This window comes from Adiantum capillus-veneris, chromosome 8 (assembly GCF_014529385.1).
Source record: "Adiantum capillus-veneris isolate H3 chromosome 8, ASM1452938v2, whole genome shotgun sequence".
Lineage (NCBI taxonomy): Eukaryota > Viridiplantae > Streptophyta > Polypodiopsida > Polypodiales > Pteridaceae > Adiantum > Adiantum capillus-veneris.
The window spans coordinates 73833257-73857447 of NC_140938.1; the positions used below are offsets into that span (position 1 = coordinate 73833257).

General features: G+C 41.0%; 1 protein-coding gene across 2 annotated transcripts; it reads left to right on the forward strand.

Moving 5' to 3' along the window:
* Positions 1-608: 608 nt before the first annotated feature.
* On the forward strand, positions 609-9896 carry LOC147452377 (uncharacterized). Of its 2 annotated transcripts, XM_086518092.1 has the most exons (5): positions 609-761; positions 2740-2865; positions 2952-3082; positions 9084-9267; positions 9400-9896. In XM_086518092.1, the coding sequence occupies exons 1-5, from the start codon at positions 708-710 to the stop codon at positions 9433-9435; spliced, it is 531 nt and encodes a 176-aa protein (XP_086374218.1). In that variant the 5' UTR covers positions 609-707; the 3' UTR covers positions 9436-9896. The 2 variants fall into 2 exon arrangements, with proteins under 2 accessions (XP_086374218.1, XP_086374217.1); XM_086518091.1 differs by having other exon boundaries at positions 9084-9896.
* Positions 9897-24191: the final 14295 nt, after the last annotated feature.

Below are 24191 nucleotides of genomic sequence, written 5' to 3' on the forward strand. Positions count from 1 at the left end.
GAACAGTTGGATCCATGAAGGATCTCACTGCCAAAAACATTAATGTTCTTAGGAAGATACAACCACCTTTGTTTTCGAGGACGAAAACGCTTCTTCAAGGGGGGAGTAATGTTAGGCCAAGGGCGGCCAAAGGGTCTGAATGGCTCAGGGCGGCTAGGAGCCGAGGGCCAGGCATAAGTTAAGGGGTCCTACTTGCAAGGGCCAAGGGCTATAAGTAAGGAGGTTGGGTCCTAGGAGGAGAACGGTATGCCAGTCCACCCTTTGGCCTTTCAGCTACTAGACAATAAAAGGCATAGAAGTGCTGGTAATGACATTCGGGACTGTGATTTTATTCTTGAAATGGCAATTGAAATTGATTTTGATGAGATTAGCTTCAGCTTTAGACACGAAACAATTTTGAGTGGGTTTTTTTTTGTCCTTGAATCGTGCCATCCCTCACCTCTTTTAAATTATTATTTTTGGAGTGTCCTTTTGAATCATTCTACATACCAATGGCTCTTATTTCAGATCCAAAAGGTATGATTTTAGTAGTTTTTGTGGTTTTGTGAACTGTGACATGCTTACATGAAAAGTATGAAGAAGAAAAAGATTTGCTGCTATAAAAGTGATTGATTTTAGCTGATCTCAGGTTGCTTATAGGTATTGATTTACGATGGTCTAAAATCTGTGCACCTCGATCTCTTTCAAAGGCTGAGGACAGCATCAAGATGCGTTCGAAGTTCCGTTGCTACTTTGAATACTATTGGGCTTGTGTTTTCAAGGTCAGTCCACTAAAAGTCTCTTTGATAGCCCATGGAGTGGTTGACGTGGTTGATATGAGTTTTATGCATTTAATTAAAGTGATAAATGCGTGTAATAGTGTAAGTTTATTCCCAAAATGTATTTTGAGTAAAGGGGCCTTGTTTGTTTGTGGATTCTTATGTGCAATTTTAGCTCTTACTTTACTTTGTTCATTTCAATGCTTTGCGAATACGGTTGCATCAGAAGACAATAAAAAGTTTCAGGCGAAAGGAGAATGGAACTATGGAGGATCACACTATGAATCATTCATGTTGGTAATGAACATAGTGATTGCATTAGATTGAGCGATGATAAAAGAGTTTAGCATGTGGCCATATATGGGCTCAAGATGGAAGGTGGTAACAAATGCTAAAAAGTATATGCACCACATATGGGAAAGGGCAAATAGTATGTGGGCTACAACAAGTAGCACGTGGGCCATATTGAGTAGCATGTATGAGGCTTATAGGGTTCCGTGGTGAAAGTGTGACTATGCACATAAATGGTGCATGCTTAGCTTTTAGGGATTGTTCTCACTGCGAGTGTAAGCTAAAGGATTCCTCCAACATCAGGAGATTGCCATACTGCTGATTCTTTAACTTTGACTAGATGAGGACTGAATGATTGCCAAAGAAGATGAGAAAGTGGTTGAAAGACTGGGTGACTGATCACATAAGAACATTGTCTTTTATTACTTCTTCTAAAAGTCAATTTACATTGTTTTCAAGACGGTTGAGTCATTTATCCATGCAATTGCTTTTCATGATAGCGTTTTATAGTGAAAAATGTTGATTGTGAAAAGGTATGCAACTGTTTTTGGGTTGTGTGTTTATGTGTTTCTAGAAAATTTGATGGCTCAGTTGAAAGATTGGCCATAACATGTTTGTATGAGATCAAAACACCTTGCACTATTCATCTGATTGAGTTTCGAATATGCCTTTTCACGCACATTTTGAGGGGAGGGGTGTTAAGAGATTCAGACTGGATCATATCCCACCTGCCCTTCATCTAGATCGACAAAAACTAGACATAAGAGATATCCCAAGAAGAGATGGCAACTGAGGACTGCTGACTTTTTCGAGATCATGCAAGCCCTTACAAAGGGCTCCCCTATTTGCAACATATTACACCCTTTCATCACCATAGGATGGAGCTGACTAGGCTTGCATTTTCATGATGTACTATTCCAAGCATATGATATGTATTGAGCCCCATAGTGAGTGGAGCTCCATCCAACCCTCATGTATGCACGTTACTAGTTGACACCCTCTTTTTTAGGAGGGATCAACCGCCCCCAATCCTCCATGATGTGTGGTCTTTCTTTGTTGCAGCTACATAAGACCCTAGGTAGTGGGGCTTGTCTTCTGCCAATGAGCCCGTGGGGCCTGTCTCTTTCATTTAGTATACCGTTGGCATTGGCTGCCATATCTTACTGTACCAGCAGGGTAGTGGGGCTTGTCTTCTGCCAAGGAGCCCGTGGGGCCTGTCTCTTTCATTTAGTATACAGTTGGCATTGGCTGCTGCCATATCTTACTGTACCAGCAGCAGCATGAGCCTATAAGCAGGGTATGAGGGGCCATAGTAGCTCTTAATGTAGTTGATGTGCTAATTCTACCAGCAGTGCGGTACCTATTACTTATTTTAATTTAAGGGCATGATTGTGAGCTAAGAATTGTTATAAATACTACCATTTATTGATGTCTAACCTCAATAATGATGAACCGAAATAAGCCAATTGTCATCTTCTGGAAGCGATTTTGCTACCTTTCTGACTAGGCAGTGTCTGTGAAAGTACAAAATTTACTGATTTATTTGGCTCGAAAGAAAGTTAAAAGGTTATCAATCAAAACAAGCAGTTCTATAATTTGATTGTTTGATTGTTTTTCGTTTTGGTTTTAGGCTTTCCAAATGTTTTTTGCTGTTGTCAGCATCATGACTAATGATTATATTATTAAGCAGGTAGAATTCCGAACTTATTCTTCTGAGCTTCCAATCAAAGCAGTATCAGAGGTTCCGAAAGGGGCACTACCAGCTTATTGCAGGCCAGGCTTTGGTCCTGTATGGACTTTGCGGGAGAAGTACCAGGTTTGTTGTTTCCTTCTGAAAATGTTGAATCTTCTTTGATGGCTTTGATACTGAATCAGTTGGAAGCATGCTGGAACTTTTTGTAGGTTAACAGAACATATCCTTGTAAATACACTCCTGGTCATTTAGAAATGGTTGACATAGGTGAGGACCTATTTGCAAAATGTCAATCGGAAAAGGTCACAGCTTTTAACATATTCAAGCAGGCCTTCATGGCGTAAGTATCTCTTCTTTGCACAAAGCTTTTCTTTTGTCTTTGTTGCTTTGTTGACCCAATGCATTCTCACTTGAGCATACATTTGTGAGCGCATTCATACAATATGTGTATGCAGTGAACCATGTGTAAGGGAGTGAGAAAAGGGGAAGGGGGGGGGGGGGGGGGGGAAGAGAGATTATATCAGTGTATAGATGGGGCAAAAACAATGTCACTGTGAAACGCGTTTCAGCAGCACTGAAATATGGAACGCCTGAAACATTGGGCGAAATCTTTGATCTTTTTAACAACTGCACCCGCGTTACATCCTGTCTTTCAAACTGGGTGAATTGTTTCATAGCGAGTCTCCATGTTTGAGAGAGAACTGCTTCAAGGCTGAAGCTGTTCGTGGTAAACATTGGACTGACCCGGTGCAAATAGCATGAGGGAAATTCTTTTTGCATGCAAAACCTGTATTCTGTAAGTACACACAATCTCCATTCACATAGCTACCTGTTTTGCTAGGTTCAGGGCATGCAATTCACACATCTTTCGTGATATGCACCTATTGTGTGTTGTTATATGCATTTATGTCAAGACATCAACATTGATATTAGTTGGCCCCATTTCTACAGAAATTTCTTACATTTAAGAATTTGTCTTATCTTTGGCACTGGGGTTCAAGGTCTCATGCCTATTTGGTCATTTTAAGCATCCAGAATAGTTAATGTTATCTTGCACTATTGAACTTGGTGGAGAAAGCTTTATACAAATTCCGTACCTAATTTGTACCTGATGCATCAAATTAAGGTACCTATCTACCTCATTTGAATTTGAGAACACAAGGCATTAAATCTTACTCACATGAGTCAGCCAATGCAGAGTGCAACAAAAAGATTTGTCTCAGATTTTAAAGAAGATTCGTCATTCATAAAGGGTTTTGCTTCTAGAATAAATAAGTTTCCTTAAATCTCTCCCCTCTTGCATTTGATGACAAACCTAAATTAAGCTTACTTTGAGCCTGTTGCATGGTAGGAAATGGGTCATTTGGTTGAAGGAAGAGTAAAATATTTACCTCTTCAATAGGCCAAATCGAATATGGAATGTCATTTTCATGTGTAAATGGTATTTAAGAAGTACACAGTAAAAACGTAATGCCGCTCAAAATGTGATATAATCTCTGAAGGCTGTATGGAGATAAATCTCATACAATCTGATGGTGAGTAGGTCTTTGTAAAAGCTGCTCTCCTGCCTAACAAAACTCAAAGAGAGCTCTTCAAAAGGATCATATAAGGGGAAGAAAGTTGCAGATAAGCATTGCATATGTCTCCAGTTCAAGTAAGGAGATTGGGCCAGCTTATGTCTGTAACAAACTTGGTCACCCCAAGTCAAGATCCTGTCGTGACACAGCAGAGATTCACTTCAAAACACTTCACAAATTTAGGAGCCGACATGGCCCAATGTAGTTCTGTGCCAAGAGAGATTGGCCCCAAAGACTAGCGCCCTTTCGGTATTTCTTTTATATTAATCTTTGAGCGAAGTACAACTGCCCGCGGGTGCTCGCTCTCAGACTTTGCATCCAGATGCTCTGAGAAGTGAGACCCTTGGGTCACTTATAAAGGTTTACAAGGGTTGCTAGAAGCAGAGCCCCAAAAGCATTAAACTCAAAAGCAATGAGCTACAAAAGCAACTTGGCTAAAATCTGCCAGCAAAGGAGTCAGCACTGATTGCGGAAATCCGTACAGCCAGGCCACGTCAGCAACCAGAGTAAAACGTGGAAAATCCGTACGTTGCCACGTCAGCCAGTCAGCACGTTTTTCGAGCGTTCCTACAGTCTGTCACGTCAGTCAGTCAATGCATATTTCAGACGTCCGTACAGTCAACCACGTCACCACCGATGTGTCCCGATTTGCATTGCCACGTCATCAATTTGTGACAATCAACACAAAATAGAAGGCTCCACTTAAGGATGACGCCTCCAACACTACATAGGCTCAACGTATAAAGTACCTTGGAAGAATGCATCCCCCCTTTACCGTTTCGGATCAGATCTATAGTGCCATCATTATGAATAGGAATCACTGACTTGTTGCCAATGAAGATAGAACCACAGTGCTGCCACATATTGGACAAAGATCCTTCGAAAATGTCATGTGTTGGGACGCAGAAGATTTCTTGATATCTTGGGTCATTGGCTTCCTAGAAAAACCTCATCCAATGAGGAGTATATTCTCATTCTAGACCTCCGGCGTAGCAAAATTAGCCATCACACCCAGACCGCGTTGATTTGAAACGGGTGTCTTGTTGCACTAAAATCACATACCCAAGCAATCTCATCCAATCAAGAATATTTGGTGGTTAGCACATCACAATGCAACACAAATGCTCGCATAATCATGTTACCAGACGTAAGAAACATAAAGCCGCCAATGAGCACTCCCCTTGCAAATAACCATCCAGGTCCGAGCCATGAGCTGTCAACGACTCCCTCATCACTCCTCCCGCAAATAACCTAAAAAGGTACGAGCCATGAGATATAGAGGCCTTTTACAACCAAACGCCCCTCAGACTGCAGCCTACGTTGTTTGGAGGTGTTGAGAGTAACCACTATTCAGACTTTTGAATACTCCCCCCGCAAATAACTACAAGGGTTCGGGCCATGAGTAAAAACAACACTTTTCAAACATTCAATACCCCCCCGCAAATAACCACAAGGGTCCACGCCAGGGGTATGTGCAAGCATTCTCAAATATCATTTCTCAGTACTCCACCCTGGAGTAAATCACCAAGCATTGAAACCAGTATTAAACCAAAGTCAAACAATTCAAATCGGCACCAAAACAGATTCAAAACAGATATCATCCATTTTTAACAAATTCCAAACAGGATCACCGAACAAGTTCTCAAACAGAACTCAAAAAACTGCTAAATAAAACTGAAAAAGCATTCTCGACATCAGTCGAGCTCGAAAGTCGACAGGGCTTCCGTCTTAAAACCTCCACCAACATGAGGGTTAGATTTCTTCCACAAATTTGTAGCTGACTGCAGCATGGTCCATAAGCTCTCAAATAGTCAAAACAGGCCTCGACAGACAGTGTTCCTGTGGCGGTGATGGTAGCCCCAAGATATACCAATCAGATTAGACCTCCACGCTCCAAGGTTACCAGCTCAAGAAGAGCTCAAGAAGAGACACCTGTTGCGAGATGTCCAAAAGTTTCAAGTTGTAATCTGCTAGGGTTTCCGTGGCAAGCACCAAGGTAAGTCGCCTGGTAGATAAAGAAGCAGCTTTATGTGCGATCAAAGAGTGTAAGGTGCAGCGGAATGAATGTTGTATTTTCTCAAGATTAGTGATCTTTACTGCTCAAGGTTCCTTTTAGTTCTTAGGGAAAGAGAGAGCTTCCCGTCTTATAGAGAGTGTTGTGATCATGAACAAAGTGAGTGGATCTTGTGCGTGCAAGTGAATGAGACTGAGAGAAGGAGAGATAAGAGATACGACACCGAGAGGTTGTAAAACCCTCCTCCGAAGGCCCCACTCTCGTCGGCGAGAGTGGTCTACTTGATTGCACAAAGGTTGTACAATGTGTATGCAATGGACTGATGCAATGGGACTATTTTCGGGGCTGGAAATGGGCTGTTTCTTGCGGGTGTAATGGCTGAAAATGGCTGCTGAAAAAACGCTAGGTTACGTGTACCCTTAGGCTGCGTTTTTGGGGGAGAAGCTTGGCTGAGAAAACGCTGCCACAGCAGAGTCCTTCTTGCTGAAAATTGACTGTTTTGCAAGTGTCTAATTACCCTTACCGGCTGCGGATCGTCTGCTGCAACTGATGGTGAAAACGCTGCTGCTGTGCTGCTGCTGAGGGTTTTCCTTGCGTTTGTAATGCTGAATTGCTGCAGATCTGCCTCTGATTGCTAGCGTTAGTAATTGCTGGGTACTGCTGCCAAGGAATAGCAAAAACGCTGAGTCTGCTGAGGAATGGCTTGGCGTTAGTAACTTGATGAAAAACGGTGAATCTTCCTGTTTGTTGGCGATAGCTTCAAGGGGGGAAAGCGCTAGGCAATGCAAGAGGATAGGGCGACACCAATAGGCTGAGGATGCGGGGGAATGGGCCTCACCAAGAAGCTTGGAGAGGGTCTTGCTGAGAGAGGGAGGGAACACCTGTCGCTTGGTAGCCTGCTGTGCTCCTTGGCTCATCTGCCAATTTGTGCTAACTTAGGTTTGTTTATAAATTAACTTACCCAATTTGCCCTACTGAGTACCCAACAAAAGTCACTTAATAAATAAGTGAAAAATGTCAAAAATAGGGAAAAATGGGATAAAGTCATCTGAAAAATCCCCAAACTGACTCTGATGGAATCTGATGGAAATGCTTATGCTTATGCAAGGTGCAACCAGAGGATATGCATCTACACTGAGTGACTGGGCATGCACGGTCTACGAATAGACTCACAAAAGTGCCAGATCACTTCTAATCTAACTTGACTGGACTTGACGGAAACCTTGCTATGGTGTAGTTTGTCCACGGACACATAGGGTTGGGATGTGTCACGTGACAAAGAGAGGGAAAAGTAGAGACATCGAGAAATTTTTGCAAAAAAATTCATATATAAAATACATACATGATAACAGAGGCAGAATTCATATATTAAATACATATATGACAACAAAGGAAGAGAGAAGCAAGTAGATAGCGTGCTGACGGCTTTTTAAGAGGTTTGACCAACGTTGACCAGTGTTAACCAAGGGTTGACCGACCAAGAAGTCAGGAATCATCTCCAAATGTCTCCATGGCTTTATAAGGTCATCTTTGCTTTTAAAAGCCCAAAAAGCATGGGCCCAAAAAGTTGACACTTTTTTGTGTTTTTGAGACCTCTAAAAATCTCTTTAATGGTTGAGAATTTGGACATGTTATAGAAGTCATCGTTGTGATCCCTTGGCAAGCTCTACGCATTTTGTGGTATTGGCATTGGCATGGGCATTATGTGGCATCTCTGAATCATAAATTTTTGGAAATTTGACTCTACTGCATCAAGAATTTACACTTGGATGAGATAAGTTGGATAGATCGTCAAACTAGTGTATCAAGAGTTCCACAAGGATGAGATAAATGGGAGATCATCATTCTAGACTATTAAGGGTTCTGAAAAGGATGAGATGACTAGATAGAATCTGATTGTGGAACTGGATTTTGTGTGGATGCATGCTGGAGAATGTATTGTCTAGCAAGAATGGTCATTCGCATGTTTTAATTAAGTTAGTTTATGCTCAAGGATTGGATTTCTTTTTGCAGGTGTAATCGGAGGCGATTACTTTTCCCGGGGGGGGGGTAACTAAGAAACTTTTTAAAAGCAGTTGACTTTTGGAGTGTTTAGCTATTGTAAAAGCATGAGGCCAAGGGCTTTTAAATATCTGCCTTAGGGGAGCCTTAGTCACTCCTGCAGTTGTATCAAAGAAGATCAATAATAAAGAAATACCGCAAGGGGCTCCTAGTAGAGGGGCTAGTGCATCTAGGAGTGGAACTTTTCTGACAGCATGTGGTGCCCCTGTGGTTACATGCGAACATATCTAAAGCTTTGTGTGAGATATTGGGGTCTTGGGGCCGATAGATCATGTAAGTGATCAATTTTTTGGCAACAATGTTGCCGTTAACTTAATGCAATCACCATATAATTTGCACCTGTTCTCCAGTCTTTGTCAATGGTAATCAATTGTCCAGCACGACATTGCTGCCATCGTGTGAAGGTAATCTTGTGTATTGCGTGTATATGGTTGTTTGTGGGAGCACACATTGATACCTTTTCTAAGCCCACACTTCGTCACCATTGACATTTTATGTTGTTGTAGCAGAGTATAGTGCCTACAACAGAAGTGTGGGTTGTATCATATTTTGCATTATTAATCGGAGTTTCTAATTAGAACTTCAATTTATTGGGCCTTTTGTGGATTCATTTCTGTACATGACATTTGCAGCCATCGTGATTTTCTCTGTTTGATTAATTTGTTTCTTTTTGCTTTACGTGGTGGCAGCTTATTTGTCTCAGACCAATGGATATTTTCCAGCACCAGCCAGGCTGGCATTGTCTTAAGGAGAGCTCTGGGCTACATTTCGTTTGCAGTGTGCTTTTCGGTGCTTGTAACAGGGTTTGCAAGAACAGTAAGTGCAATACGCTCGTTGCTGTATGGACCTGATAGTTTGTCAAATATAGACAAGGTATATTTTGAGGTCAAACTGCAATTAACCTGCATGTTTATGGCAAGTGTATTATGGGCTGTCTGGTACAATGAACATATGGAAGATTTGAGCTTCTTTATCAGTCGGCTCTTCGCTATGGCTATATGACAGACCGCGGCGGTCATTTGCTTGCAAAGCTTTGACTAACAAGGGACCATGGAATAAAAGGCATGGCATGAAAAGGCTTTTACTCCCCCGAGGGGGAAACCTGCTCGCTGCCCCTGCCGGCTTGTCTGCGGCTGGACGCTCTTTTCCCTCGCTGCCTTGCTGGCTCTAGCCTGAAAAAGTGAAAAGTAAAAAGTAAATTGCAACTGAGAACCTTCAAATTTGTGGCTAGTTGTTTAGGGTGGATAAGAATCAGTCACTTGAAAACAGAGCTAATGATCATACTACTACTATCGACACCCCAACCAAGCTTGCAGAAAAGCAAGCACCTGCTGTACGAATACAGAATCCCTTCTGGCTCTTAAGAGCTCCATTCTCACACTTTTGGCATGTAATGTATGAGGTTCTCATTAGATGATGCATAAATTTGGGAGAGACCAAATATACAAAACATGTATGTTTTAGAGTGTCATGCAAGGTTAAAAAAAAGGTACAATTGATGACATTGTGGATAAATGTGTGCTTGAACCCTCGAGTGGCTTGTCCTTCAATTGCTATGCGATCAATGGTCATGTGCGTTTGTGCTCTTTTATTTTTGGCAATACTTCAATTATTGGTGGGAAACCTCAGGATGAGGGAAAACCAATGTGAGAACGGTTTGCGGCCTCAGCTTTGAGCTGGTTGAAATTCAGATTAGCAACTTCTAAATGACGGTAAAAAATCCAAAGAATTAGTCCAAATATCCTGTAAGTTTGCAAGCTTCTATTAGTATTTCCAGTTTGCTTCTTGCTCCAGGAAATATGGCCAACTAGAAAATAGGACTTTCCTGTGCACACGAGAACCCATCAAGAAAATGTGGAGCAAAATCTTGCACTCAACTGCGGAGAAAAGTGGATGCACTGAACAACTAAAAGCAGTCAAAAAACAGCTCTACGGTTTGTTGGGAGATTTTCCAAATGGTGGAAGTCATCAATGGAGTTGGAGATGACTAGCCAACAAGTTGTGGAAGTTACTAAAAGACAGTCGTGTGTACGAGCCATGTCACTCTTTGGCATTGTCATGCTGCTCAATCTTTTTGAAACTGAACTCTCCAATCGCAATTGCACTTCTGTCGCTTGCTTGATTGAGCTCATCCGTTCAAAGTGTGTATTGTTTGAATCCTTAGTTGTCAGACAGTCAACTAGAGCTCCCACAAGATTGTGGCCGCGCATACTTCTCCTTCGTGTCATCAGAGGCAACCAAAATAACATGTCAAAACACCTAGTCGCAATGGCATACAAACGGCGATGCATAAATAAAGTCCTTGAAAGATGTAGGAGGAAAAAAAGATGTGGCATTGATTGACAAGCTTCAGCCAATGGCCCATGATTGTGCTCCCAACAGTTAAAAGCATTACTAAGGCATCCAGATGTCCTTACATATAACCTGCCCTGCCCTCGACCTTGTTTGTGCCATCAATAGCAAAACCGATCTTCTCCGTGGCCTTCAAAACAATCCATTTGCTCGACTCTCAGCCTTCTGTTCTTGCCTAATAATGACAATAGTCTCTTATACAACCAACTCTTTTTGCATCATCACCTTTTTCTGCAACACCCTTCTACCCTTTAGAATAAGGCAAAAAGTCACAATGGCCTACATAAGAGGAAAAGGATTAGTGTTTTGTGGCCCACTACTCAATGTTCCTCTTTTTAGGTATAGGAAAATCCTTGTCATCTCACACATGGGCCTAAATATACATAAGAAGTTGCTTGGTTTACGCCTCTCTTACAAGACAGGAAGAAAAAAGGTTTGCCATTATTAACTTGCCATGCAGTCCTAATTGACAAGCTTAATCCAATGGTCCATAATATGGCTCCCAAAAGTTCCTTGCTTTATGAAATGAAACTCCTCGCATCATAGGTGCCCATTAGGTCAACACCCTCAAGTGAGCTTGTTTAATTATTGAAATTACTTGTTTCCTTTAAATGACACCTGGTAATTTGAGGGGGATATATAGTTGTGGCCCTAATACCAGCCAGAGATCATCCATAAAGAACCTCTCGTGCAAGATGGTGATGAGGTTAACAACCCCATATTGTGCACAGACTGACCCTTTTGGGCTATAACCTCACCTTATTGCCTTCCTTTGGGCATCTCATCATTTGTGACTCTTCAACACTACCAAGAATAGGATGGCCCATCACATGAGTGGCTTAGGTATTATCTCAATTTTTATGGCTTGCTCCAACAAGCCTTACTATACCTTGGCCTTGAGCAACTTTGAAGGGTTATGGGATCTATTTATTTTGTTTGTATGGTCGCTTTGACATGGTATTTGGTTTCTTTAGAAGGTGGGGTCTACACACCCATTCAAAACTCTATTTTCTTTTAATTTATGTTCTCACCCTAGCAAATAAGATTTCTCAGCATTTCCTTTGCAAGAGAGTAATTTAAACTTTTTTTTTTTGCAATGTCACATACTCTCTCTCTCTCTCTCTCTCTCTCTCTCTCTCTCTCTCTCTCTCAACCATTTGTTAGCAAGCCATCATGAGATTTTACCTTGTTTAAAAAGTGTCATCTCATGACAACAATGTGTATTTGGTAAAATTACTTAAAGGTAATGCACATCTTTTGACTTCAGCGGTCATTGCTTAAGTCAATCACTAGTTATTTTATAGCTCCCCAACACGAGCAATAGCGAGTGGTGATCCTATACAACAATGTTGTTAGTTTCAGTGCAACTCTTGAGCTCAAACATTTCTCTACCATGGTTTCATCCTAACCAAAGTAGTTATCAAACATTGATGTCCAAAAAAAAGAACCAAAAAATACGTTCTTTAAAAAATTATAACAAGGGTAGATTTTTCCTCCACATACTTAATCTTGGCAACGCTTCTTACCTTGTGAGTTATTTGGTATACCTTGGTTTTTAACAAGATCTACTAAAAAAAACTCACAATTTGAGTGTTCTGTCATGAATTTTATGACTTGAATTTTTTGCTTGATTTATGAACTTTTCACTACATCACTAAGTTGTTGGGATTAAAGGGTCATTATGCAAGCTGGTGTTGTTCGACCGCCGAACACATAATCTTAACTAACCATTCTTTCACATAATAGGTAACAATAAGGAGCTCCACTGCATTCACGGTATCCTCTTTTGCTCTTGCTCTCCATGTGGGCACACTCGCTCATCAAAGGCGAAGGTCGGGTTATCCAATGTGAGGTGGATTAGGTCATTGGAGATCCCCTATCATAGCCTCAACATAGGATCTGTATAAATGGGGATTAGGTGCTTGATAAAACTAAGTTGGCTTGACACAATTGGTTCTATTTTTCAATACACTATCTACACAACACTTTATGGTTTATGTAATTTGAGATTTATGCAAAAATAATGCCTAAATTTGGTCATATAATTTTTCATAGTTAGGATTTAGTTTATGTGTCATTTGATAGTTTTTGGCTAATATATCGTTTATTTCATGTCAAAACTCTATCAGATACTAGCCAGCTTATCTCGACATAGTTTTGACATTGGCCTATGAGTTTTCTTTAGCAACTTTTGGTTGAGATATTGCCCCATTACTGTTGAAAGTCTACCAAAATTTACTTTTAAGTTCACCATAGTATGGTTCTTGATACAGGCAACTTCTATATCAGACGAAGAGCTTTACAATATTCGAAAAAAAGAAGTAGCTAAAGCCATTGGTTGGCATTAAATATAAGCTTGCTATCATGTTTATGAAGAATGGCTTCAGTTAGATGCATTGACTAAGTCTACAATTAGACTTCACTTGGTAGATTCTGCTTATCAAGTAAGTAAAGTGCCCATAATGATGCTCTTAGTAGCTTTGACCATGCAAAAAGTAGTGGCACTACATCAAGTGGTAGTGAAACGCGAGTGGGACAGCTTAGTCCTCATATAGATCCTACTACATGGAAAAAGTTGCCAATGGGTTTCTAAGCCGTCTGAGAGGTTTTTGCCAAACTTAGATTATATATGTTGATGGAATGTGGTGAGCCCTCATGGTATGATGAGACTATATTACTGGATGACAAGCTTAATTGGGACAATGCTATTAAATCAAAGATGGATTCTTTGAAGAAGAATCAAACTTGGGACTTAATAGCATTGTCCCAATTAAGCCAAAGTACAAAGCTAAATTGGTTGCCAAAGGTTTCAAACAAAAGCAAAGCATAGAATTTGATGATGTTTTTTGCCACTTGTCAAGATAACCTTGCAGAAAGTACTTGCTTTGGTGTCCAAAGACGGCATGGATTTGGTCCAAATGGATGTTAAGACATCATTCTTACATGGTGATCTTCATGACGACATTTACGTACAACAACTAGAGGATTTTGTTGAGAACGGTAAAGAGAAGCTGGTATGTAAACTTAAGAGGAGACTTTATGGTTTGAAGTAGGCACCAAGGAATGATATCATAAATTTCATGATTTTATGAAGACTCAATAGTACAGGTGGAGCCAAGTTGATCGGGGTCAAAGTTGCATGAGCACCTTGGCATTTACTTGTCACAGCAAGAGTATGCTTATTGTGCACTAAAGTGTTTCCATATAGAGGGGGGGCGGAGCCATTATCTACTCCAATGCCTTCATATGGGAAACTGAGTCAAGAGGATTGTCCCAAATTTGATGAGGAAAATGCTGAGATGGTCAAGATTCCTTATGCATTTTCACTTGGTTCTTTAATGAATGCCATGATTGGGACTTGTTTAGAAATTGCATATGCAATGGGATTTGTCAACAGATTTATGGTGAATCCTAGAAAAAAGCATTAGAGAGTAGTAAAGGATATGATGAGATACTTGAATGAAACAAAAAATTTGTTCATTTTCTCTAGAGGCAAAGATGCATGTGTAGTTGGATACATGGATGGAGATTATGTAGAGAATGTGGAAAATAGAAGATCTACAATATGCTATGTCTTTATACTCATTGGTGGTGCACTTTCATGGTGCTGTTGTTTGCAATTTTGTATGATCTATCTAGCACGGAAATTGAATATGTTGTTATGTCAGGTGCCAGCAAGGAAGCTATATGGTTTACTCATCTAGTGGAAGATTTGGAAATCAGTGCAAAGATTCCAATTTTGCATTGCAATAAAGTGCTACCCAACTAGCATGGAATCCACTATTTCATGCAAAGACATAGCACATTGATGTGAGGTATCACTTCATGCATGAGGTGCTTGATCACATAGATGATAACCCTTGAGAAGTTTTCACGCTATCTAGTACTTATGGGCACTGAGTAGGGATCTAGTCTTTACGTACCTTGTACATATATAGAAGGTATGTAGAGATCTAGTCTCTACATACCTTGTACATATGTGCATAGGTTGCTGAAAGGCACATTGGCCTTTAAGTGGGAGATTGTTAGGTTTAAAGGGCCACTATGCCAGTTTGGTCGTGTTTGACCGCCCAACTCATAGTCTTAACTAACCATTATTTTTTTATCATATAGTAGACAACAATAAGAAGCTCCACCCCACTCACACTGACCTCTCTCACTCTTTGTTCGTGCACATACCCCTGCTCCTTCATGAGTAATTATATCTTTGTAGTTGTGATAAATGTGTTTCATCGGAGGTTACGATCTTGAGGAATACATTGGCAATAATAGAAAACATCACCTACATCCACCAAATTCTTGTTACCCCTTGTGTGTATGAGACTATGCTTTGTAAAAGCACCATTTCTTCCTTGATATAGTCCTCTCTCTGACACTCTTGTAATATCATATGGTAATTCATAGTTAATCTCCCATGATTATGATATATGATCAATACAACAAGAGTTTTTGAACCTTGAATATCTTGGACTAGTAGTGTTTGTTGAAGTTAGGGTTGCAAGAATTCACACACGGCTTAGAGATGGAGAAGAAGCTCAAGGCACACAATAGAGAATATATTACTAAGCGTGTGAATACAAGATAAGATAGCCCCTAAAGGGGTTGGCATATTTACAAAGCATAGGGGAAAACCTTCCTAGTGAGGAAAAAAGTGCCGTGGCAGTCCTACGTGTATTCGCACGTAGGGGGAAAAACTTCCTAGTGAGGAAAAAAGTGTCGTGGCAGTCCTACGTGTATTCACACACATCACTACCATATACATGGTTATTAATCTCCCCATGGAGTGATGAGGGGAAAGAGAACTAGCGCATAAAGTATAAGGAAGTGCCATTCCCTATGGACATGATCAGTTCACAAAGGGAAGCAAGCCCAAAGCTTTGCGAAAAGTTTCAAACTTTCATGAGGAAATTCCTTTGTGAAAAAATCTACAAGGTTATCATGAGCCGGTATACAAGCCAAGCTAATCTCTCAAGCCAAGAGTCTCTCCCTAACAGACGGCATTTTCAAGTGAGCAATATCTAGAGCGACGACTTTTTTGGCACTTGGTCAGCTTTTCTAGAGAGAGAGAGAGAGAGAGAGAGAGAGAGAGAGAGAGAGCAACAGACCAATAAGCAAAGAGAGAGCATCATACAATAACATTTTTTTCTTACCAAAACATTATTATAGCCAAAAAGTCCCTTCATACTCTTCTTATTCTTAGAACATTTTTTTCTTGCCGAAACATTATTCAAGCCAAAAAGTCCCTTCACGTTTTACTCATTTTCTCTCTCTTATTTCTCTTCTATGTCTTGGACATCCTCCAAAGCGGTTGATGCTTCTGGAAGGTCCTGAGAGTACTCGCGACTAGTGTCATCTCGATTGGGAAAAGAAAATTCCACAACTAGGCCCATGCGTCAAGAGTCCTTCTCAAAAACACATTGTAGTGGGACTCTATATAGCCCATGCTCTCCCAAAACCAAAACACCAAGGTTGCAAGACCCACCACATTGTCTATGTTTGAAGCCTTGCCCAATTGAGTCCATGACATCTTCCCCTGCCATTGGCGAGTCCTTTCTAAACCTTAAAAAACTCAGCATTGTGCATGTTCCTAACTTGTTGCTGCATGAAATGCAACCATGTCATCATCTGAAATAGTAGTTGTCATGTTGTCAATAGGAGGTGGCTCATGTTGACATCTGTGTTGAAGATTGACCACATCCTCTACCAAAGGATCTTTTTTATCAGACATTATGTAATGTTACAAAAATATTACACTAAGAAAGGAGAGATAGTGTGATATCAAATTGAGTCAAAGACCTTATAAAGAGCTTATGAGCACACAATTTTGAAGCCCATTGTATCACACGAGTTGTGGGTTTAACAAAAACATTAGCTTAACCAAAATCACTACTTTAAAAACAACTATAATTTTTTAATAACTGACAATATAAAGGTTAAGAATGACACCATTGCCAATGAAACAAGTGAAGGATAGAGTGTTTGGGCGAATGATTCATAAAGGGGTGTCTCAAGAGGTTGGGTGTGGAATCCGGATGGTCCTGTCGTGGCGGCTCATTGCTTTGACCTTGTGCTCCCATTTGTGAATCTCTTTCCTCTAAATCTCTCCTTGTTGTAAGACCTTAAAACGTGCAATTTTTTATATTGAGAGGTTAATTTTTGTTGGTTCTTGCAAGAAAGTCAAAAGGCACTCTCCATTGTACTCGATGCTCACACAATGTCGATGAAGCTCATGGCATGCCCTCGCCATTGTCCCCATACCCGCAAACACATCGAGCACAATGTCCCTAACCTATGTGAATATGCCAAGCAACTAAATACCCAAGTAAGTGTGAGTGCACGAATGCGGTGTGTGCGCGCACACACACACACACATCACCAATTGGATGCCTCTGGCACGTCTGACCAGGGTAAGAGGCCCACCACCTTTACTCCAACAATCTACTATAAGACCTAGTAGTATCTACAAGAGGTATAGAAGGGAATCTCATATCAACTTACACCCACTGGCTCTCTCGTAGTCGATGCATGTCGTCGTGCAAGCTCTAATAATGTGCAAAAGCGTATCTTCCTCTAGAATTTGTTGGGGTAAAGGCATTGCGCCTTTGCCAGGGATTGGACGTCCTGTGTCCGACCGCCCACCCACTAGTGTACATACTCTTATTCATCATATAAAAAGAATAAGGAGCTCCTCACTTATAAGTTCTAGAGGTTGCTCCACCCACAATGTCTCGTGCTTCTCCCCTTCCTTGCACGCATGCACACGCACACTCACAAGTGGTACTAGAGCTACAACGGCAAACCACGTGCGTGATCGCTCTTCAACGACTGACTCGGAAGCGACGGAGCTTGCCGGCTCTGGTGGAGCTTGGAGCTCAAGCTTGAGCTTGGCGCTCAAGCTTGAGCTTGGCGTGGCAACAGATCTAGCACGAATTGGGCGGATCTCGACCCCGAGGCACATAGCCTCTCTTGGGCTTTTGAGGATCTTTAAGATTCTCTGAGATTTGTAGCCAGAAAGACGGGATCTACAAGGCAAATTAGCAGATAGTCGACAGAGCTAAAAAACAGAGCAAAATCTGGATCTGCTGAGAACCAAGCGAGAGAGTCGGCATAAAAGCGGCAACCAAGGATTTGGGAAGTTGACTCGAGAGCATGGGAATTGTGCAAGCATTGGATTCAATGGCGCAGTAGCAAGTCGGCAGCTTGTGCACACACACAGTTCGTGGCGGCATTGAATTGAAGCCAGTCGAGCATGAAGGGCTTGAAGCATTACGAGCAAGAGCTTGCCAAGGGGCAAATCGAGAAAGCGGGCTTGAGGATTTGAGCAGAAGCCGGTTGCAAGTAAAATCGACAGCCATGAAGGCTTTGCAATCCAAGGCTGTCAGGGAGTCGAGCAGGTCGGCACCGAGCAGTAGAAGCATTGCAAGCCTGGATGTGTGGTGATGTATGCCACACACACACTTGGGCAGCCACAGCAGCAGATTCGGGCAGTGGAGCGCGCGCACACACTCACTGTGAGCAATCAAGCAGAGACTTGCACCCTCATCCCCGCCCGTCGTCTGACAGCAGACAGAACCTGCATTTCGACAGGAAAAACCATTTTTGTCAGTTTGTAGTGAAAGTTATATTTTCTTTTTAACCTTGCCTTTCACATTTTTGTGTGCAAAGGCTCGCTCTAACGGGGGGCTTTGATCATGTTCTAGCGAGACAGAGCAGATTGATCCTCTTAGGACAAAGATATTTCCTACCATGGAGATGAGCGATATGAAGTTCTTTGCGATGCTCGTGCTGGAGGGTGATATGGTGATGCCAAGACATGTGGATACAGTCCCTCTAGATGGTGAGGGAGGAGTGACGATTTCCTTGGATTCAAGATTGACACATCCATGCAAGAGATGTATAAGTGATGGGCGATTGGATGCCTCTGGCGTGTCCGCCGACTAGGGTAAGAGGCACATTGCCTTTACCCCAACGGCAAGCCAAAATATATATATTTAATACATGACTCACTATGGACATTGTGAGATACATATAATGTACATTGCTTATCAGGAAAACGATGGTTGTCGTTGTGTTGGTCCTTTGATAGGACATTTAAGCTACCTCCAAAATGTGTGTGCTATTTGGGTTGTAGCTCCCCCAATCAATTGCCACATTTCCAACGTGCTTGTCATATTATGGACGTGTGAATTTGGGTCTGGCAGGATGAACACAATAAAGAACTTGGATTTTACTAAGAATAAGATTGGACTCACCATCTCTACATCGCTGTCATTCTCAAAGTGGTGCCAAAACTCTCAATGATATCCAAATACAAGATACACTTGAACTCCAATTCAAGATCGTCATGCATAGTAGTCGCAAAGGTGTCTTTGAATTAAAAGAAGTTGTATGTAAGATCCACCACCATCTCAATGAGGTCAAACCTCATGTTGTTCCATGAAGGGATATGGCTACCCCTATGGAAAGGAATGCCCATATTAGTTGTACCCCACCCAAATACATATCGTGATCAATGTCCCTGAATCTGGCCAAACCATCAAAGAACAATCAATGGCTCAGCAAATTCCTGTCTAGACAATCACAAAAATCTTTTAATCAATGGCATCATGTTAAATAAACATGCTTGTGATCACTACTCACCTATTGTAGGTGTCTAATTTATCAAAGTCTTTTGCAATCTCTCCAGTATTGCACACTAATGGTGAATGATGTGGTGTTATGGTGACATTCCTACCTTCATACAAAGAATCATAAGATAACATGAATGTGTTCATGCTATGAATATTAGAAAAAAACGTATATAATAAACATGTGAGAAAGGTGCTCAAAATCTCTCGCTCAAGGGGATTGATCCGAAGAGAGCTTTAGAGTGACTTTTTCCCTCTTTTCTGCTTACATTTCATAGCTCGCTCCAAACACTTCTAGGATTGATACGAAGCGAGTCTTTTTTTTCTTTTTCTTCCTCTCCCCCTCTCTCTTGCTCTCCTTCAGTCTCTCTCTCTCTCTCTCTCTCTATCTATATATATATATATATATATATATATATATATATATACACACACACACACACATATATATATATGTATATATATATATAATTTATTTATTTAAGGTCTCTTGGGATAGTTTCCTATGATGTTAAAACTCTCTTCTTCTTCTTCTTCTTCTTTCTCGGGAAACATATGGTTTTTTTCTCATTATAATAAATAAGTGGTTATTGTAAGTCCAAGATTTTTTAGACACTACTACAACTCTCAAACAAAAGCACAAGGCTCAAAACTAGCAAATCATATACAAATATCCCGCAACTAGGCATCAACCACCTAGGCACTCCCATTTTTGATAATAAGTAGTATTACCCCAATTTTTGGGCAATCATAATATAAGAGCCGTGTGCCCTTATATCTAAATCAAAAATTTATTCCGAGGTATCACAACACCCTGAGCAAAAATAAAAATTGGCCTTGAAGAACTAACATAGGCTCTTGAGATCACTGACTCAGCCATGAAACAAAGGACGCCTAGGCATCTTCACGCTTTCCGTGACGCTTGATCTGTGCAGCAAAGGCGCCTGCTGCCCATCCCCTGCTACCCTCCATCATGATGCGCCTATTTCGCGCTGTCTGTCTGCATATGACTATTTACCTCTCTCTCTCTCTCTCTCTCTCTCTCTCTCTCTCTCTCTCTCTCTCTCTCTCTCTCAGGCCAAGTGGGCAACACCCATGGTTATCATATGCCTAGCCACACCATATGCATATGTTATTACATCTTTGACAGTTTGAGTATTGCACCTCCTATGTCACCAACTGCATCATCAACCTTCTTTTCCACGAAGCAAAGTGCTTCATATGGCTTGCCTTCTATCTTTTGATATATATAGGTCCAACCACTGTCCTGATGGACTGTTGACCCACGGGTCAACAGTACAACATAACTCAATTTTCATACCAAAGCCTTATTTTTTGAGAGATTATGAAATGATATGGATTATGATTAAAAACGTCATTTGTAATGAGTAGCTATTCTAGTTGTAGAAGCCTGTTGACGGCGGAAATATGTTGTATCATTATTTTTTGAAGCAGAATGATATTTTTTGTAATATTTGAACAACCATTAGACTTTGTGGGAACAAGCCTCTAAGGAGGAATGTATATAAGTCAATGTTTTGTAACCCTAAACCCAACTTTTGAATTAACAATCAAATCCGGTTTTCAGTGTGTGTCGTGTCTAAGAGAGAGTGTGTGATATCTTCTCTATCCTACGCTATCGGAATGTGTGTGGTCTAGCTGGGAAGGTGCAAAACCTCTGGCTGTGAGAGTTTGTGATGAGAGTCACAAACACTTTGTGAAAAAGCGTTTGTGGAGAATCACCAACCCTCTTTCTAAGGGTGATAGAAAATCTAAGAGCGTTCGTGACAGCAAAGTCACAAACCTCTTTCCTATCATGATTGGAGTCTGCTTGTTTCATAGTCGAGAATATGATGAGAGGATCACCAAATCACATTCAATTTCACTTTAAAAGACCATTTAAAAACACTAAAGTTTCAGCCACAAAACCTCAATGGTCATACAAACACAATTCTCAATCAAAACCTAAACCTCTTTCATGGTATCATTCATGTAGCCTCGCCCCCAATTACATAGTCGTAACATCAAACAGTTGAAAGGAATGCTCAAGCTTCCACCTTCACGATGAAAATTTTCTGATTTTGCAGAGATTTATGAGCTTCTAAAGTGAAGCCCAAACACCATTTTGATAAGGGGAAACCCTAATTCACTCCCTTACAAGCTCAGATACAAGATTGCGAACAGGCGGGACTGCAGCACAAATAGATTGGGCAAACATGGAAGCTTCTTTTCTTTTCTAAAAAGCAGCCCTCCACGGAAATATGAGTTGATGTATCAATTTTTGGGCCATTTTGCCATTTTGGAACAAAACTAGGTCATTTTCATGTCATTTTTAACCCAAAAAATACCATTTTTTATGCGAAAAATCGCAAACGGAGCTAGAAAAATCCCTAAATTTGTGGGATCACTTGCATAAGCATAATGTGCGCGTATGTCGCACGTGTCAATGCAAGGAACTTGCCGATACACCGTGTGCGAGCCACAAATGGCTCCAAGCACACAACAAGCCTAAACTAGTAAGCTCAAAGATGGCGTTGGTGTGTCACTCACCGCTCTACGCTTCCTGTCGTGGAGGATTCCTCGCCACGAAGAAGAGGGATACGCCACTATGCCACGCTCAACCGCCACGCCGCCGCAATGCTCGATCGCACACACTCTCACACTCTCCCTCTCTCTCTCTCTCTTTCTCTCTCTCTCATGCATACACACACACACACACACACACACACACACACACACACACACACACACACACAAGGAGATGAAGAAGAAGAAGATGGAGATGGAGCAAGAGCACTCTTCAATTGCACAAATGAGAGAATGAGTGAATTTTAGGTTTAGTTGACTTTTATATGAGCTCTCCCCATTCACACTTGGGCGCCCATGCTTAGCCAACTAATCCCTTGAATGTTCCAGTTAGAGTGTGCCTCTCATTGGCGATCACTCTTACCCTTTTCCTATAGGACTGACAAGCCCGGTACGTGACTCTACAAGTAAATAATACAACGTCCGTCTTAGGTGATAGGGTGTCCGTGAGCCGTGAGGGTTAACATACCCCCCTTCCTGATGTAGATTCCGTCCTCGGAAGCTATTGAGTTGAAGCTCGTTCGTCGAGGTGGAAGAGCATTTGAGATAAATGTCCTTAGCCTCCTTCAGTCACTGCAAAATCAAACATCATTGGCACAGTAATTGCATTCTCATAAGCAATTAAAAAGCATATGCAGTTGTAGGCAGACAATTTGATTGGTTACAGAATTTTAAACCTTTTGTCAGCAATAAACATTAAATTGCAATATAATCAAATGCATAAACAGATGTAAAGGTAAAAAATTAAACAAGTCTGGGGTCGCCAATTGAACGGTCGAAAGGCACTAAAGATCGACTATTAATACCATGGGTAAGCTTCTTAATTTTCCCTGGTCAATTAAGTTGTTTAATCGCGAGAGCCAAGTATTTCATGTTCGACTGCTGACTAGAGGCTATACCTAGAAGACCTTGTAGTTAAGCTACGATGAAAGGAACTTCTCATGAAATCATCACCTGACTGATTACCTTTTCTTTGACCCCCCAAAGTCTTTTTATAGTGATTTAATTTTGATGTGTGTGCTTATTTTGTATGCCTTGGGTTTTTTGCTTTTCAAGGAAAAGCGCCCACACTAGGAACCTCTAGGGCTCTAGTACCATAGGCGATACATGTGAGTGAAGTACCAAATCAAGCTGAGATTTCTCTTCCAGCTTAAGATTTTACATTGTGGCACTTTGATTTTTTGTTTGTTCATTTTCAGCATTTTAATTTTGTAACTTTGGGGGGTCATATGACACTGTTACACCTCCCAAGGCTCATCACACTCGTAAACGTCCTTTATAATACTTAAGCTAAAGGTCAATAGGGACTAAGCCCACTAGAAAGCCCTAGTACATTTCACACAATGCTGCCTAAATCGGATAAAGAACCTAAGTAACCATTGGTTATTAGGAAGGCATTCCCATGGTATTAAGAGAAGATCTGTAACACCTAACTTGGTCAAACTAGCTTAGTCGGACTGCTTGATTTTTAAGCCTAGACAAGTGATTATGACAAAAATTACATTGAATTAAATGTTTGATACTAAGCAAATGTGCTGAAAATTATGATACCAATCACCATCAAAGCAGACAAACATGGATGCAAAAAGATAAGGGGCAATGCTAATGGACAAGAAACACCTGTTTGTGTTGATGGTCGCGCTTGATTTGAAGTGTGAACGAGAGAAAGATTCCATGAAGGTCCAAATTCTAACCACAGCAACACGTTCCTATACACACAAGGAAACACAAACAATACCTCTAGGAGGCACATCAGTGGGAAGAAAGAACTTTGGTAATCACTCAACTCTAAAACAGAAACACTCCTATTGTACTAATCTTACCTACCCTCCATCACTCGAGTGATGAGGATCAAAGGTGTTTGATGACATAGGTTTCTGTTTCATTGTACCTGATGTGAATGTGTAGGTCTGGGTCAATTTTTTGACTTTTATTGTGCATACTCGTTTGCTAATTGCTCTGGCTCTTTATTATTTTTGTTTTTTGTGAGTATAAGGCTATATATATACATTCCCTAAGATTGGAGATTAAGAGGTCAGGGAGGAAGGTTGAGAGGGAAGCAAGTGAATGATGGATGTCAGCAAACACTCCCCCCTTCCTTGGGTAGATCATACCGTTTGAAATGTGTTCGTCACCCTTTGAAACCAATTGTTCCAGTTGGTAATAGGTGAGGATTTTTGCCAGTAGCTTTCTATTACCTTAGGTGCCTCATCGAGTTGCAAGGGTGGTAAG